Source organism: Lepidochelys olivacea (genome assembly GCF_965140295.1).
Source record: "Lepidochelys olivacea isolate rLepOli2 genome assembly, chromosome: 5".
NCBI classification, from domain to species: Eukaryota; Metazoa; Chordata; order Testudines; family Cheloniidae; genus Lepidochelys; species Lepidochelys olivacea.
The window spans coordinates 93,811,661-93,829,080 of record NC_140415.1 but is presented as its reverse complement, the minus strand read 5'-3'; the positions used below and the strand labels follow the sequence as shown (position 1 = coordinate 93,829,080).

General features: G+C 40.0%; 1 protein-coding gene across 3 annotated transcripts in view; it reads right to left on the bottom strand.

The window, feature by feature from the left end:
- TLE1 (TLE family member 1, transcriptional corepressor) overlaps positions 1 to 17,083 on the bottom strand; it is a 93,085-nt gene extending 76,002 nt beyond the window's left edge. For 2 of the 3 annotated variants that reach the window (XM_084629088.1, XM_084629089.1), the window contains exons 1-4: positions 16,324 to 17,082; positions 15,218 to 15,318; positions 13,231 to 13,294; positions 13,081 to 13,125 (exon numbers count right to left, since the gene is read on the bottom strand). In XM_084629088.1, coding sequence (XP_084485214.1) covers positions 13,081 to 13,125; positions 13,231 to 13,294; positions 15,218 to 15,318; positions 16,324 to 16,347 — 234 coding nt within the window. In that variant the 5' untranslated portion in view covers positions 16,348 to 17,082. Of the gene's footprint in view, positions 1 to 13,080; positions 13,126 to 13,230; positions 13,295 to 15,217; positions 15,319 to 16,323 lie in introns of all 3 variants that reach the window. The other variant, XM_084629090.1, reaches the window with a different exon arrangement.
- Positions 17,084 to 17,420: the final 337 nt, after the last annotated feature.

Sequence of the window (17,420 nt, the reverse complement as noted above, 5' to 3'; positions counted from 1 at the left end):
ATGAGTTAGTTCAGTTTCTATATATTCACCTCCACCACGTTATTACCTTGTAAAGAATATTAGTTGCTCATTTAGCAATCCAGGAAAGAACACGAGTGTATTCTGTGTTCCAATACAATTGCCAATTGTGAACATTTCAAATGCAGATCCAGGGAGGACTACAGCCATTTAAATCCATTATTGCAAGAACAAACTCACATCACAATTCTCCTAGAAAGAAATATGCTTGGAAACCAGAACTCAAATCCTTTAAGAGAGTCTGAATGGTTTAGCTAATCATGACGTAAGTCACCAATTTTTGAGGCTTATAAAGATATATATTTATATTTAGTCATCTGGCAGTTGCTAAAAGTGTTCTTTTAACAGTTTCTTGGGGGAAGTCTCCCATTTGATGCAGCTATCCTCAGATTGTTTTAACTGCCCTATGTAAGCCTGAAGACCAACAATGAGGGGTAAAAAAATTCATGCAGAAAGATACTTGTGCACAGACATGAACACTAATGGCCCATGTTCTCTTTGGCTCACTGGCAAAGCAGACTGCACAGGCCTGCATTGCATGTGAAATCTCTTGTATCTGTATGGCAGCTCTTAGCAGAACATCTAAAGTGCCCTTAATTGTTTATGTTCTTAATGCAGAGCCTCTTGAATACATTCATTTTTAATAGCAGGCTTGAGTGTGGGGCCTATCAAAGAATGACAAAGCAACTCCATTCATTGGTTCTTGCTGTTGCAATGGTGGTCTTTTGATTTATTTGCAAATGACAAGCTTGTCAGACCCCTGATTCAAAGTGCTGCCCTCCTTTTTGAAGCATCATTAAAATTAACATGAAGGAATTCAGCTGCATTTTGCAAAGTGAAGCTGAGCCTGCAGTGTTGTCTTCATATAATTTTTTTTGCCTTGGTTCCTTCTAATTAATGACAAATATTTTGACCTAACTGTTGCTAAGCATAAGTGTTTGTATTTTTAATGTGTCATTTTGCTATAGTTGCATTCTTGACATAAATGACAAAAAACAAAGCAGCCATGCTTATTCCTGTATAAGATTCTGTCATACAGATCTTTTTAAGCACTTAATAAAGCAGTGTTTGTACCCATACAACAGTATTTATTTATTCCATATTGTACAAGGATGTTTAATACTAATAAAATTTTTCACAAATGATCCAGCGGATGATTCTGTACTCTAAAATACAACCTGCAAACAATTTTTCTTGTTTTTAAAAAGCATAATATACAAGCCCATGCTGAAACCAACCATTTCTTTTGGAAGCTGCTAGTTTTTGCTTTGGAGGTGAGAGAGGAAAAAGCGCAATGTAATCTTAAAAGACATCACCCCCATATCAGGCCTTAGCTACACAAGAAAAATACTTCAAGTTCTCACCATTACCACCACTAGCTCATCTTTCCTAGTAATGTTAGGAGAAGCCCTAGGATAGAGGGCACACCAGGCATTTTGAATCAGTGTTACATAAGTCTCCTCTGACTGGGGCAAGTCAACATATAGTATAAGGCAAGTGAACTTTTTACACTAGGGCACCCAACATAGGTAACACTGTAGGAACTAACCATATGTTAATAATGCAATAATTTTATTTATTAAGTGTATTCTACAAGTATAGACAGGGCGTAAGTGTCCTTAGCAACAAGGATCCATGAAAACCACCTCTAGCCCTGTAAATGATACATCAGATCTCAACCAACTTTATCTTAAATCATATATTTGGAATATTTAATAAGACGTGTTAAATATTGTCATTCAATACCATTATCTGTTTTCAAAAGGCACCTCAAAACTTAGAGCCCAAATTGAAAAATAAAAAAACATTAGCAGCATATCATGTAGAAACACTGTGGTTAGTGTACTTTGGGGGCAGACTTCTCTTTTCACATAGATCTGAAAATAGCACTCTGTAGGTCACAAAACTAGATCAAGATATGAAAGCATTCAGTCTGATTCTGGTGTATGTTAAGCTTGTGAGAGCAGGATTTTGCATGCCACATTTGTGGCCTTTTAACCTCCTTATAATTATTCAGTTTTCTATGCCACATTTCATATCCATTTTAGAATGCAATGATAATGTGGAGGTCAGTTTAAGAGGAGTAATAGGAATAAATATCCAAATCTCAGTTAGTCTTCTTATAATTTAAAAAGTAAATTCTTTGCCAAAGGTGCTAGAGTCTAAAATATAAAAACCTGATATTCAAAAAACACTTGTCTTTGCTTTAAAATGAACCTACAGTCCATGTTAAAATAAAAGATCGCTACAACTACAGATGTTCTGCACCTTTTCCAAGGACAAAAAGAAAAGGAGTACTTGTGGCACCTTAGAGACTAACAAATTTATTTGAGCATAAGCTTTCGTGAGCTACAGCATCTGATGAAGTGAGTTGTAGCTCACGGAAGCTTATGCTCAAATAAATTGGTTAGCCTCTAAAGGTGCCACAAGTACTCCTTTTCTTTTTGCAGATACAGACTAATACGGCTGTTACTCTGCAGCTTTTCCAAGGACATCTGTGATTCGAACAAGTTTGCGTACTATACATGAAGTCTCTCCAGACATAAAGTTGGGCAGGTGGCAGAAAAATAAAGTTATTCATAGAAAGTGTTGCAAGATGACCATTTGCAAGACTCCCACTGACTTCACTGGGACCAGGACTTGACCCTTAGTGTGGCTTATCAAGAGCATATTCTTATGTATTCTTTGTAAATCATGAAATAGCAAAAATAATCTTTTACAGGAATTACTAGATTAAACCCACTTTAGAGTAACTAGTCACTAATATATTTCAACTGTTACACCAGAATTCTATTGTAGGACAAAAGCAGCTTTAAAAAAGTAAAAACAAAAAAGCATGTGAAATGCAGGCATACAAGTGATAAAATCTAAAAGAAGAAAACTGGTCCTATTGTGTCAAGTTTTTGCCCGTTAGACCAAAGCTAATTAATTACATTTAGAAGTGGCCTTAAAAATAAATTTAGTGACTAATCAAGTTATCCAAATTTATCTTGTTTATAAAAGGCATCCTAGTGTGTGACAAGGTTGGAACTAGTATCTTAAAGAAAAAAACCACAGACAGACACACACACAAGGACAAAAATTATAGACTGTCAATTCAAGTTTACAACAGCATTAGAAACTAAATTTAAGTACTCTGCCTTCATTTGCACTTCCCCACATGGAAGGCCAATCACAGCACTGAACTTCTGGATGAAGGAAAGTACTTCCAGCCATTTATATTGTGTAACCCTAACCCACCAGGGAATAAAGGTCAATGTTGCACTCTTGGTCATTACTGAATCATTTGAGATGATCTGTGGAGAGGATGAGATGAAAATCGAAGGATGTGAGAATGTTGCAAATGGCTTGACCTCAGACCAATTTTCATCTCCATCTGTCTAACAGACGTGGATAAAAGCTCTTTATGGGACTCACTTGACTGTTTTAAATCCATGCTGGAAACCAGGAATCAGTTAAACATTGCATTAATTATAAAAAAAATAGTTTCACACATCACAATTCTGTTTACAAATTGTATTCTTCATCAGTCGAAGTTCAGAGGTATGTATTTTCTCATATTCCTGCAGCATTGCTGAAAAAGCAACACAGTACACATAGTGAAGCTTTTATGCTTTTCAAAAAATCAAGATCCTAAAAAACAAAAAATGTGTTCATAACTCATAAGTCCCATCACCACCACCACCACAACAAAGAGGCACTTCCAAACTTCTTAGTTTCCAGTATGCCTGCTAAAAAATTGTTATTTAAAGACACTAAAAAATGCTAGTTGCAAATCATTTTTTTTTAATATAACAAGCTGAAAACTTAAATCATTTGAGGCTTTTTAATATTTAAGTTTAACACTCTATGAACTCTGCTGTTCATAAGCATTATTGAATTCAGGTTGAGCACTGAGATAAGCATATATTATTAATAACCATTTATTTACAACTAATACAGGCCCTTGTTTTGGCAATGGCTGCAAAAAGAAAAAAACATGAAGACAACATGCCATTTAAAAGTTGAGGCCCCCACAGTATATCAATGTCAAACAACAGCGTGTCAAGCTAAGATTCAATTCAGGTAAGTGCCACTGCCAAATTTTCTTGTTCCCAGACGTGCTTTAAGATTATTTTATTGCTTAAAATTTAATTTGTTCCAACTCGCGTCTCCATGACAACGTTGGCTAACCCTGCAAATCATTTGGGTAATTGGATATCTTATCTTTCTATTGCTCTCAAATCGAATGATTCTGCTAGAATTGTAACAGCCAATCAAATTTACAGGCCCCCTGAGTAATAGACTCAGAAAAGTAGCCACATTCATCTCCTCTTTACAGCCATATTAACCAGTATACGACAAACTGCAGAAGTCGGCTTTTAAACTATATTTTAACATTATAAACACTGTCATTACTAATATTCTCAACAGGAGGGATGAGGTTTTACACTCTATGAAAGAGAAACTATCTAATAAGCAGCAAAGGGTACTCATTTCAAATAAAGGGAACAATTCCTGTATTTGGGGCAAAACCCAACAGTTTAACATGACAGCTAGTAAATGTTGCTCTGCCTCTGCCCCAGGTTTGTATCTGTGCTCACTTTAAATCACAAGGTCAGGCAGCCTCAAGATTATGAGAGTAAACCTGGGAAGATGACATCCTCACATTTGCTTTAATGATTCCCCACTGAAAATGTAGGGTGCACGTAGTTTGTTTGGGAAGTAAAAATATCAGGATCTCTATTAAAGTCTCAAAGCATACTATGTATGTTTCACAATGCAGAAATTTACATTTTTGATTCGAGACCCTAGGCTACATTTTTCTGAAGCCTCTCAGATGTCAGTTTAAGCTATAGAAAGGCCAAAATATTCCAAAGTGTGTGTGTGTGTGTAATATATATATATATATATAAAATGCACAAGTCAACTGTCATATTTATCAGATGTGGGTTTGGACTTCATTCAACTTTAAAGTACAGTCACTGGATACATTTCACTTTTCCAATTCCAATTTTCTCTGTAATAGCACAGTGAGCTGCTCTGCAGCAGCTATTGACCAAGCACTGTAAACAACTGCCCATCCCACTTTCAGCTGTAAATGCTGTTGAACCCAGGCCAACTGGCAGGAATGAGGAACACTTCAGCATCTTGACAACAGCCTTTCGCACATCTTTAGTATGTCAGGCCTCTTTTTAAATTATGCTTAACAGAAGGACACTTATCACCACATCTCCCTTCTAATCCAAATTTTCATCATGTCCCACTTCATGAATTCTGACTTAACACTCAGGACTTATGCACATTCACAGAGGCCCATAACTAGCCTTTCAGTTCCACTGTTTTGTTTCAGGTTTCAGAGTAGCAGCCGTGTTAGTCTGTATTCGCAAAAAGAAAAGGAGGACTTGTGGCACCTTAGAGACTAACCAATTTATTAGAGCATAAGCTTTCGTGAGCTACAGCTCACTTCCTCAGATGCATATCGTGGAAACTGCAGCAGGCTTTATATATATCTAGCCTCGAATACACACGGAAGTTTTCTTAGCCCTCATAACTGAATAGATGTAAAAGGAAGCTTCGCCTCTGGTCAACTGTTTATCACCAAATTCTCTTCTTGAAGCACCAATTCCACCTAGTTGTCACTGTCCCCTCCTAGGAACAAGAGCATCTCCAAAGCCATCCAACATGCATCCAACTTAAAAGCGCAAAGAACATCAACCACAAACAGTCCCTCCCTCCAAAAAAGAAAAAAGGGGGGAGAATACAGTATCTCCTTCAGCTAGATGCTGGTGCTGCAGTTAGAATCTCTACTTTCTATACAGCATTTGATTCCCGTTGATGCTGGTCCTTTACATTAAGGCCCTTCCTTTATAGGAATTAAAAGGACCAAGAACTGACATTTTACTTCCATCTGCCTTCTCCCTCTTGGACATCTTGTAACTACTTTAAATCTTACCCATTTTACACTGATTGTAGCCAGTTCTAAATAGCCTGTCATCTTTAGTAACTCTTTCATGTCTACCCTATGCTAATCATAGAATCACAGGACGGGAAGGGACCTCAAGAGGTCATCTAGTCCAGTCCCCTGCACTCATGGCAGGACTAAGTATTATCTAGACCATCCCTGATAGGTGTTTGTCTTGACAAGTAGACTTGGCCCTTATACCAATCTACATAGTCATACCCACACACATGCACCAATGTGCACGAATGCCCTCTGAAGCTTCTATAGAAATTTCCTGTATCAGGAAGTAGCAATAAAAAACCCAGAAGTGTTGCACAGCTGGGGAGGCCTCAGAGTTTTTCAAGTTAGATCATGAACTCTTTAGGCCAAATAAGCACTTTTATGGTACCTAGAACAATAAGTTTTGGATCTTGATTGAGGAGGCCCTTTGGGTGCTATCAAAATCCAAATAAAAGATTAGAATGCTGGTGCAATTTGGATTTCAGTGGAATAACTCAGACACAAAGTCATCAGATTTGAGGATCAAGAGAAGGAGCTGCTTGGAGTTAGCATAACATAAGGAAAAATTCACACTCATACCACAGAAACCGGAATAGCCATCCCCATGTACATCAAAGTATAAAAATAACACACAGAAAGTCTTTACTGAAAGGTATGTACACTAATTATGCAACTTTTATACATTTACACAGCAGAATGACAATATATTACCAAGGAGTGTTGCACATTTAATAACCAATTACATTTAAAGAATAAGGATTTTCGGGCATTATTAATGGTACCAAGAAAGAAGCTAAGTGAAATGTTTACACTGGCCATGTTCCTTTAACAAGAGTTAAATCTTTCAGTTTAGCATTGATTTTGAATCTACTAAAATCCACCTGTTTCTACACTGATACCAATAGGTCATGCATGTGAATGTTGCCTTAAGCTACTGCAGACATAAGACTCCATGAGCAAGAGCGGCAGTATTGCGAACAGTTTACCACATGGAGAATACCTGAAATCTTCCATATTCTATTTTACAGAACTACTCAAGCTAACTAATTTCCATCATTTCTTTTAATTAAGCTAAAAATAAAACCTTAATGGGATCTACTACAGGGCAGAGTACAACGATTGGGTTTATCAGAAGATAAGCACTTCTAAAACTATTTTAGAACTAGGCAGACTTAAGCAGATTGTGTAAAACCCAAAGCTTCAGTTATAGATGCCCTTTCCTTATCCTGACCTCCCAATAGCTGGGTTTTTTTCATCTCATGTGCGTAATACCTGATCAAGATGCAGCTAAACAAACAGACCCATTCTGCTCCCCTTCTCCTGAACGGAAAGCTATCTTTTTGTTTTCACTCACTAATCCATAGAAGCTTTTCACATGGCACAAATAGAGGTAGCAGCATTTTGTTCTCTAAATCAATTTTCTCCTCAGCCATCAACTAGATGTTCCGGCACAGAGAAAGAACAGTCCTTCCCTTCTAATTCAAAAATCCATATTGCCATTGCCCTTGCAAACTGCTAAACAAGCAGTATCGGCAATTCACTTGTGTTCTGTAATATATTTACTGCAAATCCCAATGGCTTGCCTCCTAAAGCAGTTTTCTATTGTGTCTATTCTTGTCAATACACTGACTGGTCACCTTACTTGTAAGTTACTTTGACCAACTGTTTATCCAAGACATCAAAAAGCTGCAAGAGGAACAAAATCATCAGTTGGGAAAAAACTCAGTTTGCAGCCCAATATCTTTAGCAGCTTAATTACTACTTTGCCAAAGATGTTTTGTTTTGAAACACCTACCAGAAAAGTACAGGCCACATTCCAGGATATAACACAGGCATATCCCTGGTAAAAATTTTGTTTTACAATTTAGTTATTAACACCAGTTTACTTAAGTTTGCAAGGAAATTGATGAATCGAAGTACAGGTAAAGCTGTGATTAGTTCTGTTTGTGTCAATGAAGGCTTGCTGCATTTTCTTGAAGTTTGCTTAGGTGTTCTTTTTAAAAAAAAATAAAAGTTTCTCTTTTACTAACAAATGGATTGCTGAATTCTTAAAACGTTGTCTAAATCCATTTTTTCCCTGAATTGTCAGCTATAAAAATTAAAGTTACAGCACACTTACAATTGAAAATCAAATGGCTCATTTTTAAAGAGACACCAACTTGAAAACAAAACAATTTTCAGTTTCTTCTGCTTCCAAATGCACTGCTGATAAGGGAGACAAGCCCCATGGAAAGCTTGCTACCATCACATTGTTAACTCCGTACAGTATTCCAATTCCCACAGGCTGCGTCTGTATTTAAACTGTAACCTCTCTGAGACAGGGACCATCTGTTTGTTTCATGTTTGTACAGCGCCAAGTGCCATGGGATCCTGGTCCACGATTCCTTGGTGCTAAATTTATCTGAAGAATAATAATAAAGTACCCATTTGTTTAACTTGTGTTTAAATCTGGTCCAGCTGCCGAGACTAGTTAAAAGGATTGCAGTAATGGTGTCTGACAAAGTGGCAAGCTACCTACTTAGAAACGGATGAAGACTACCAGTTCATTTAGCACAGTCCACTGAATAACTGACAGATAGTAGTAACTACATCATTGACCTGGGCAAGCCAATGACCAAGAGGTGAAATGTTCTGTCTCATTACCAATCCTCTCAGCTTTCTAGTACCCAGAGCTCAGATTGGGTATACAATGATGACTGCGCTCATTTAGAAATGTTGATGGTTCTTTTATATATTAATCATATTTGTAAAGTAAATACGACATTTTGAGAGGGGAAGAAAGTCATTATGATCCTATCTTGATGTTTCCTTTAAGACACAAACAGATTCTGTGTATCTTAAATTTCCAATAGTTAACAAAGCCACTTAATGTCGTCATTAAACAGCATCAAAATCTTTAGGAAAAATTCATAAAAGTATTGACTCCAATAATTAAAATGCAATTAAGAAAAAAAGGCAAAAAATTAAATTTATCTTTAAAACCCTTTCAACAATATCACCATCCTATTAAAGAGCTGCAGAGAGCCAAGTTAGCCTCTTAATTCTCCTCTATTTAACCCACTCCTGGAGATAGTGATGTTCTAACGAGATAGTAAAAGACTTGGGTCTTGAATAAAAAAGTGATTTCACATGACAGACTGAACTAAGTGGACTTTTAACTCTTGTACTATTGGTTAGTGTATATGCAGTTAAGGGTTTTATTATATTGCAAGAAGAAAGGCAACAAACCAAGGAAAGTGGAAAGACACATTTGCCTGAAGGCAGGTCAAAGATCACAACTCAGAGACCCACTTGTCAATTTTAGGATGGCAGAAACTCACCACACACTGTAGTAGTTGATATAACTTTGTCAGTGGCTTCAAAAGTGATGGCTCTCTCTTTGGCTGCCTGCCACTGAACAAAAGCTAATCTTACACCTAAACAATTTGGACATTAAACACACAGGAAGCTTTATCTCCTGACTTATTCCAGAAGACGACAGACATGGCTGATGAAAATAAAGAGACATTGCTCTAATACCCGATGACAGCAGCCCTTCAAATATAATATGGCTATTAACACCCGACAGACAGTATGCCTTGGCGCCAGCAGCTGCAGTGCGTCCATTGCTGGCCATGGATGTCACAATAGGAAAGAATTGAGAATGAAAGTTAAGATTAAAAAAAAAAAATAAAAAATAAAATGCCTCCCCGTCATTGGAATGTAATGTCCTAAACAGTATAAAATCTACATGCAATTCAAGTCAATATATCCTGAACATCTTCTCACCTCTGCTACACACATCCAAACACTAGTTGAGAACAATTCTATAGGGGTTTTTTTGTTTTGATTTATTAAATTTTGTTTTGTGTTTCTTCATTTCTGTTTATTTTAATGTGGATACCTATAAAACAGCATAAAAACCTATATTAAACAATGTAAGGAGTCTAATGTAAGTGTACCAAAGCTAGTTCATGCCAAAAACAAGAAAGGAAGCTACAAACTGAACAGTGAGGATAAATATATTTAACAGACACTGCTCACTAAGCACGGTCCGTGCTCCAGGCTGAAGTAAGGCAGAAGTCCTGGGAAAGGCATATGTAATTAAAAACTACTGTAATATATATGCACATGGGGCAGAGTAAAGGCTGTGGAGGCAACCTTAACTTTGCCATTTCCTGACCTGCGTGCATCACTTTCTAACTTAAGCATTCTTTTAATGCAGTACATTTTAGAATAGATTATTTACTTTTTAAAGGGCTGTTTATACCAACATTCAAGTCTTTGTGAATTTATTCCAGACAATTTATTATAAACTCCTGAATTAAAGATAATGGAACTGTTGATACAACATTAACACATAGCTGGTGTGTTGCACAGATATTTTTACATGAAAAGGCACGCTATAATTACATCACTTTTTATTTGGGTGACACTTTTATTTTAACACTGGTGCAGCACTTCACTGTGTGAAGTGCCACTGAAGTAGTATAAAAAAATTCATCAGACCAACACTCTGAAGGGCTTCACACAGAGCAAGGGTAACATCTACACAGGAGACAAGCCTTCAGAACATTAAAGCTTGTTCAATGGAAAGTTTCCCCATCACTGCATTTTTCTGTAACAAAGATGTTGTCAGAAATGACAATTTCTTGTGTCCCCTGATGATGCCTTGCTAGCATTTGGTTATAAGCCATAAAGCAGGAATAATTTCATCCTGTCAGGAGTCTAGCTAATGCCCAGTTTCCCCCTAGAGAGAATTCCTGTCAAACGTAATGAGAGCTCCAAAGGCCCTCTCTACAACATAATGAGCACTTAGGCCATGCTGGTGATCAGCCAGCAAAAAGCATCAATTTGAGGCTGGCTACACCCTAGGGACTAGACGTCACCAGTTTTAATAAGAATTATGATTATTATCTACCAAATGCCTCCATAGTATTTGAAATTTAGAAGGATGTTTTTCAATTTAAGACAATTTATACTGAACTGTAACAGTGCTATTTTGCATCTCTGTAGTTTAGTTCTGAATTTGAGGCTTTAAAGCAGTGGTTCTCAAACTTATGTACTGGTGACCCCTTTTCACATAGCAAGCCTCCGAGTGTGACCCCCCTTATAAATTAAAAACACTTTTAAAAATATATTTAACACTATTATAAATGCTGGAGGCAAAGCGGAGTTTGGGATGGAGGCTGACAGCTCATGACCCCCCCCCCCCCCCCCCGTAATAACCTCACAACCTCCTGAGGGGTCCCGACCCACAGTTTGAGAAACCCTGCTTTAAAGATTCTGCACTCAGGTGGAAGATTGGATATGGAAGACATAAGAACCCATTAACATTAAAGCAGCTTATTTTCTTGTCAATTTTCATTTTTTGGATTGCCATGCACGTCCCAAGTTTGTTCTTTCATCCCTAAGATTATGATTAAATAAAAACAGACATTAAAATTCACAATATTAGGCACACCCAAAACATACTACCTTTCCCAGCTGGACTATCGCAGGTTATAATACATTATTTCATTTATTTCAAAAGTTTCTATGCTATATCACCACAGCAAACAAACATTACATACCATTTATATGTAATCATTAAAGCCTGGCAATACACAGAAGCTATGGTCAATGTGGAAATATGAGCTCTGAGGTTCCTTGATTTTGTGGACTTAACTTTAGAGTGACAAAGGTAAACATTTTTAGTGCATTTATACACTAAATGCACGTTCTCATCAACTGTTCCATTATTTTAAATCCATCTACAGGATAGTTACAAGAACTTTTGATCCTATTATAAGTTTATGTAATACTTGTAGCAGAAGAGGTTTGCCTTTAGATATTAATCACCATTAAGTGATTTGAAGAAAAGGAGTTTTTTTCCACTGAGCCCAAAATAGTTGCCTGAAGTAAAAAACTGACAAGGTTCCAAATTTAAGTTGCAAAAGAAAAAAAGAAAAAAAAATTCATTCAGCTCTAGATCTAATCTGAGCATCACAAATGGTAGCAGAAATCTTCTCCCTACAAAATTCATTGTTACCTCAAAACAAAGTTGTCATATTTCTGTATTAGTCAATACTTCAAATTTAAACAAAATACATCTCCAACGGAGCATGTAAAGCTATACATCTAACTCCACATTACCAAATTTGATATTTTTCAGGGCATGATACTTTAAGAAAAAAATATCAAAGAATTCAGAGTTACAAAAACAGAATTCAGCTCTGAAATATACTTGCTTAATGAAAGTCTTTGAATGTACTGAAGATCTGAAACCTGAACTAATCAATTTCTTTGCTGTGCCCTAGCCGGTCAGCCATGCTCTTTAATTTAATGAAACAAGAGTTTTAGATGAAATAGCACATATACATCAAGAAAGAATTGTATTGTTGCACTTTGAAATGTGTCCAACTGTGCAACTTCATCTAATGATAATTTTTTTTAAGAGGCCATCGATTTCTGAAAGACTTATTGTACCAGTATCTTGATGAAAAAGTGAATGTCAGCATATCTACAGAATACTTACACCCTACCATTAATGCTTTCTTTGGCAGACAATGAGTACTCAATTGAGGGTCCTCTGGGCTGAGCAATCATTTAGCTTTTCTTCTCTTATGAGGTCCTTAGTGCCTTGTTCCAGTTCAATACCTCTTTTTATTCACCATTATAGTGGCCATAAGTGTGAATTTTATGGGAACTTGCAAACTCAGGCATAAGAATTTTCCAAGTCACTAATCTTTTCATACTTTTAAATTGCTAGGTTTTCAGCAACTATCAACATACGCTGCAGACGCATAAGAGACTGACTGATTCGACAGATCTAGGGGCTGTACCAAAAAAATCTATTTCCTTATAAACCATTTAACTCAAGTGTCTTGTTTACAGAGACGAGCCATTTCCTATATATTTATCCACATCTTTCAGAACCAGCACCAACACAACCATTCTGTTCCGCAGACCTTATTTGTCCCGTCATTTTATATTAGGTAGGTGAACAATGTTTACTAGTCACAACTATGAATCAATCCACTCTTTCTGACAAAGTGCACTAATTCAAATATAAATCCAAAAGCTGTGTTTTAGTACCCTAAACACATTACAAGTTGGACTATAAATTTAGTAGTTATGAACTTAGATGAACATCTTACCTGTTTATGCATTTCAATGTTTAATCCATAGGACATTTCATAATACTGCAAATAAAGGAAAGTACAATTTAAAACCAGCATACAACAGTAAAGTAGTAGAAAATATTTGCTGTAATAAACACAAAGGAAAAACAAATCTTTTATACTTACCATCACATAGTGCCTCTGCATTTCTGTCTTTTCACTTGCCAGTTTCTCACATTCCAATTTAAGGCTACAGAAATAAAACAGACACTTTAATGTAAATGTTATGACAGTTGTTTTGACATCTACCTGCCCTATTTGCACTCTGATAGCTTATTAGTCCTTTCCCTTCAATGTAGATACCATAAACTTTAGCCTGGTATAACAGAAAAACTGAATATGAATATAAAGAGTACATAGCATCCAGTAAATCAGATCAGACTCATTTTAAATACATATTAAGTAAGGCTTTAATATCAAAACACTATGCTTAGTGTGATTACCAAAAATTGTCACAACCCCCAGACTATGATATTGCCTGAATTCACTATAGTTTAAATATGAAGTAAAAAGATCTTTCTAGGTGACAGGAGTTAGTGTACCAGAGTTCAACAACATAACCACAGTAGAAGACTCACCTGCATTTCAGTTCTAAATCTTTACTCCAAGAAGTCTCCTGATTTTGTACTTAGCTATTTTGCCAAAGCCTTGAAGATGTATAGCCTTTGAGCATTATTTAGAATTTGATACGCTTTTTCTTTTTATATACGTATGAGAACAAAAATAACGTGAGGGAACTGTAGTTTCAAATAACCTGGACCCTTACTACTCCAACAGCTCTAATTAAAACAAAATATTAAATACCGTTTCTTTGCAATATGGACTGGTAACTGACTTTTTTTAATTAAAGAAAATAGTAAATCTATCAAAGTGGTTGGTGTGCATGCTCACCTTTTTTATATATAACAGTACACCGTTTAAGTTTTGCCATTTTTAAATATAAGAGCTATCAAAAATAGGCTCCAGAGGCCTTGATAAGTTGGGTTTTATCTGTATAGATAAACACTATATATACACACACACATCATCATGAAGACCTAATCCAAACTTCAAAAAGAAGGACATTTGTACTTGAAGCCTCCTATTCATCTCTGCTCAGCCACAGGATACAGCTACACACCAAGGAACACATTCCCTGTTAATGCCAAAAGTACTGTCTATGCAATGAGGGAGAAAAATACACCCTTGATATCTGCAGAGACCTCAGCAATAAGCACAAGAACTAGCAACACAGTTCCCAGCTTCAAGGATGGCATAGCAACCATCACTCAAATCTACCAAACCAGTGAAATTCACTTATCTGTGGTAGCACACTAAAATACTTGTATGCTTTTTTAAAATCCTTATTTGCTCTTTAAATACTGTTTATTTTCATTTTTATATTTTTGCATTAATATTGTAAACAAAAAAGTGCAAACACACTACATGAGAACTAACCGTAACATTTTCTGCTACAGAGTTAGGGTGGATATTCTCTCAGAATACTTTGCATTTATGTAGGTTTTGCACTTAAGGATCCTACCAAAGAGTTAAATTTCACACTCCCACCCTGAACATTTTACAGATGGTCACGAACATAATATTAAGTGACCGCGCTGGGCTTAGAACCTACTGGTCCCAAACTCAGTCACTCTCATTTTCACCACTAGACTCCACTGCTTCCTACTGAACTTCTAGCTCTTATTAAAAGCTTATTTCAACAGTGCCTTGGTACTGGAATGCAGAAACATGAGGACAAAGGCACCCATTGACCTGCTGTTCTGAACACAGCCAGTTACAAAATTCCCAAGAGCAAATATTGACAGTTATTGTGAAGCACTAAAAACCAGACAGAAAAAAGTTCATCTGAACAGCAGCAAAACAGGCTGTGAAAACAATGGCAAGGAAAGAAAAGGAGGAGTAAATGACAGGGTTTAACTGAGACTCCACACGCCACCATCTGGACGCGGATATAAAACACCACTTCTCCCACCAGCGAAAGTGGAGACAAGAAAAAAGAAACACACCCCACTGAACAACACGTTGTGCACTAGCCTGAATCCTCAAACGCAGTATGTGCCTGAGGCCTATGGTGCAGAAAGAATTGGTTATGAACAGAGCATGCTGCACCCACCTGTGATACTGAGCTTGCAGGAACTGAAACTCCTCTTTGATCCGATCCAGAGACTCTGGAATAGTAAATTTAAAAGGCTGACCTGCAGCCTGGTGCGGTGTCTAGAAAGGCCAACAGAGGAAAAAGCAGGCACAAGAAAAGAAAAACGTTTCAATAAAAAACAGTGAGTAAGGCCCTAGGATAGGCATGAAAAATAAGCTACTTATTCCACTGTCTGCACAGCTCACTTGTTAGGAACCATTCCCCAGCACCATGCCACCCTACACTCCAACTGGGGCACCTCCAACAGCAATGGGTCCCACACTCATAAACATCACACCCCAGAAAAGAGAGGGAGCTTAATTCCAGCACAGGGTACAAAAGGAGAACGCTAGGGAAAGGGGGAAGAGACTTGGGGACCCAACTCACCCCTCAACCTGGTCACTATTACTCACCACCCCTCTCCAAAAAAAAAAAAAAGTTGGTTTTCACTCCACCTCTGGGATATAACTCCACAGGGATGGGCAACAGGATCCACCCCCAGCCCATTACACTTGTCACCACCATACCAGGGAAAGGAGTCGGTGCTAACTCCTCCCTGCGGTAAAATCACGTGCGGAGGGAGGGGGGCAGCACATATCCTGTCTCTGCTCCAGGCAGAGTTTATTTGGCCGCAACTGAAGAAGGGGGAAGGAGCCAACCTGGCGGCGAGGCGAAGGAGACTCCCGGCCCCGCCATTGTCATTTATATGCAAATAAGTTACATATTAAAACAAAGGGGCGAGAGGGAGAAGGAGCCCGTCGCACAGTGCCCTCCAGTACACAGGCCGGGTCCGTGGTCCGGGAAAGGGACACACGGGGAGCAACCCAGGAGGGGGCAGGAGAGCCAAGAATTTGCCCCGTGGCCTGTTGCGGGTCTGTCGCTCTTGGGGCAGGAAGCCCTGGGGCCCGCAGGCCAGCGAGGGCTGGAGAGCGAAGCCCTCCAGGCAGCGACAGAGGCTGGCTGGGCAGGCAGGGGTAGGAGCCACTCACCCAGCAGGGCAAAGGGGATCCCCTCTGCCATAGCGCTCCTGCAAGGCAGGCAGGGAGGGGGTGCCGCGAGGGTAGCCCGGCCCAGGGGTTACTTACGGGATGCCGGCTCTGGGGGAACATGGCTCTGGCCGCCGCTTTGCTCCTTTGTAGCTCAATTCTCCACTCAGTCCCCAACTTTAGATCCCGAGCCCCGAGCAGCCCCAGCGGGCAGACGCCGCCGCTCAGCGGCCCGGCCGCGGCATCCTCCTCCCGCCGCCTCCTTTGTTGTTGTAGGGCTGGGGGCTCGGCCAGCCACGCGCCCCCGCCGCTTTCTGAAAAGTCACCGGCAGGTGTCGGCTCCGTGGGCGCGTCGGCCCCAGCCGGTCCCCAGGCCACGCGGCTCCGCTGGGCGGGGGTGGTGCAAGGCGGGGGGTAACTGCTCCCCTCGCTGCCCGACCTCCTCCTCCTCCGGCCGCTGCTTCTGTCCGCAGAGTAAATAATCCCCTTTCGCAGGCTCGTAACTCGTGCAATTGTAAGACCGGAAACTCCGAGCGGAGGCGACTCCTCTCCCCACAGCTCCTGCCCGCAGGGGAAATCCAGGCCGGGGCGCGGGCGGGCTGGCACCGGCGGGACACTCAGCAGACGGGGGCGCAAGAGAAAGTCCCCAGCGAGCGCCGCGCTGCTCCCGGGCGTTGGCGAAGGGGCCGGTGGCAGAGTAGCGGGGGCCGGCTCCCGCGGCACGTGCACCGCGGGGAAGGGGAACCCCGCACGGCGGAGACTCCTCGGGCCGTTGCAAAGCGAGGCACCAACCCCCACGCCCTGGTCCCAAGCCACCCACCCCCCGGCGGGACTAATCAAAGGGCAGCTCCTCCGCGCACCACCGCCACTTCAGCCTCCTCCGGCCGGGCGCGCATCGGGGAGCAGCGACTCTCACCAGCGCCCCGCAAGCGCCGCGCGCAGCAGCATCCTGGGCTCTCCCGAGCCGGCGCCTCGCCTCGCCTCGCCCCGCTCACGGCCGGGACAAAGTTCTCTCCAGCGCCCCGAGGCGACACATCCAGATCCCGGCAGCTGGGGCCGGGGGGGGGGAGCAGCCCCGCAATTACAGCCGCCCCGCCATGGATAATAGTGCGCAGTAGGCAAACTTCGCGGGGTAGGGCCCGGGGAGCGCGGCGCGGCGCCGCGGCACTAGCAGGCTCTCTGTAAACGGGACCCAA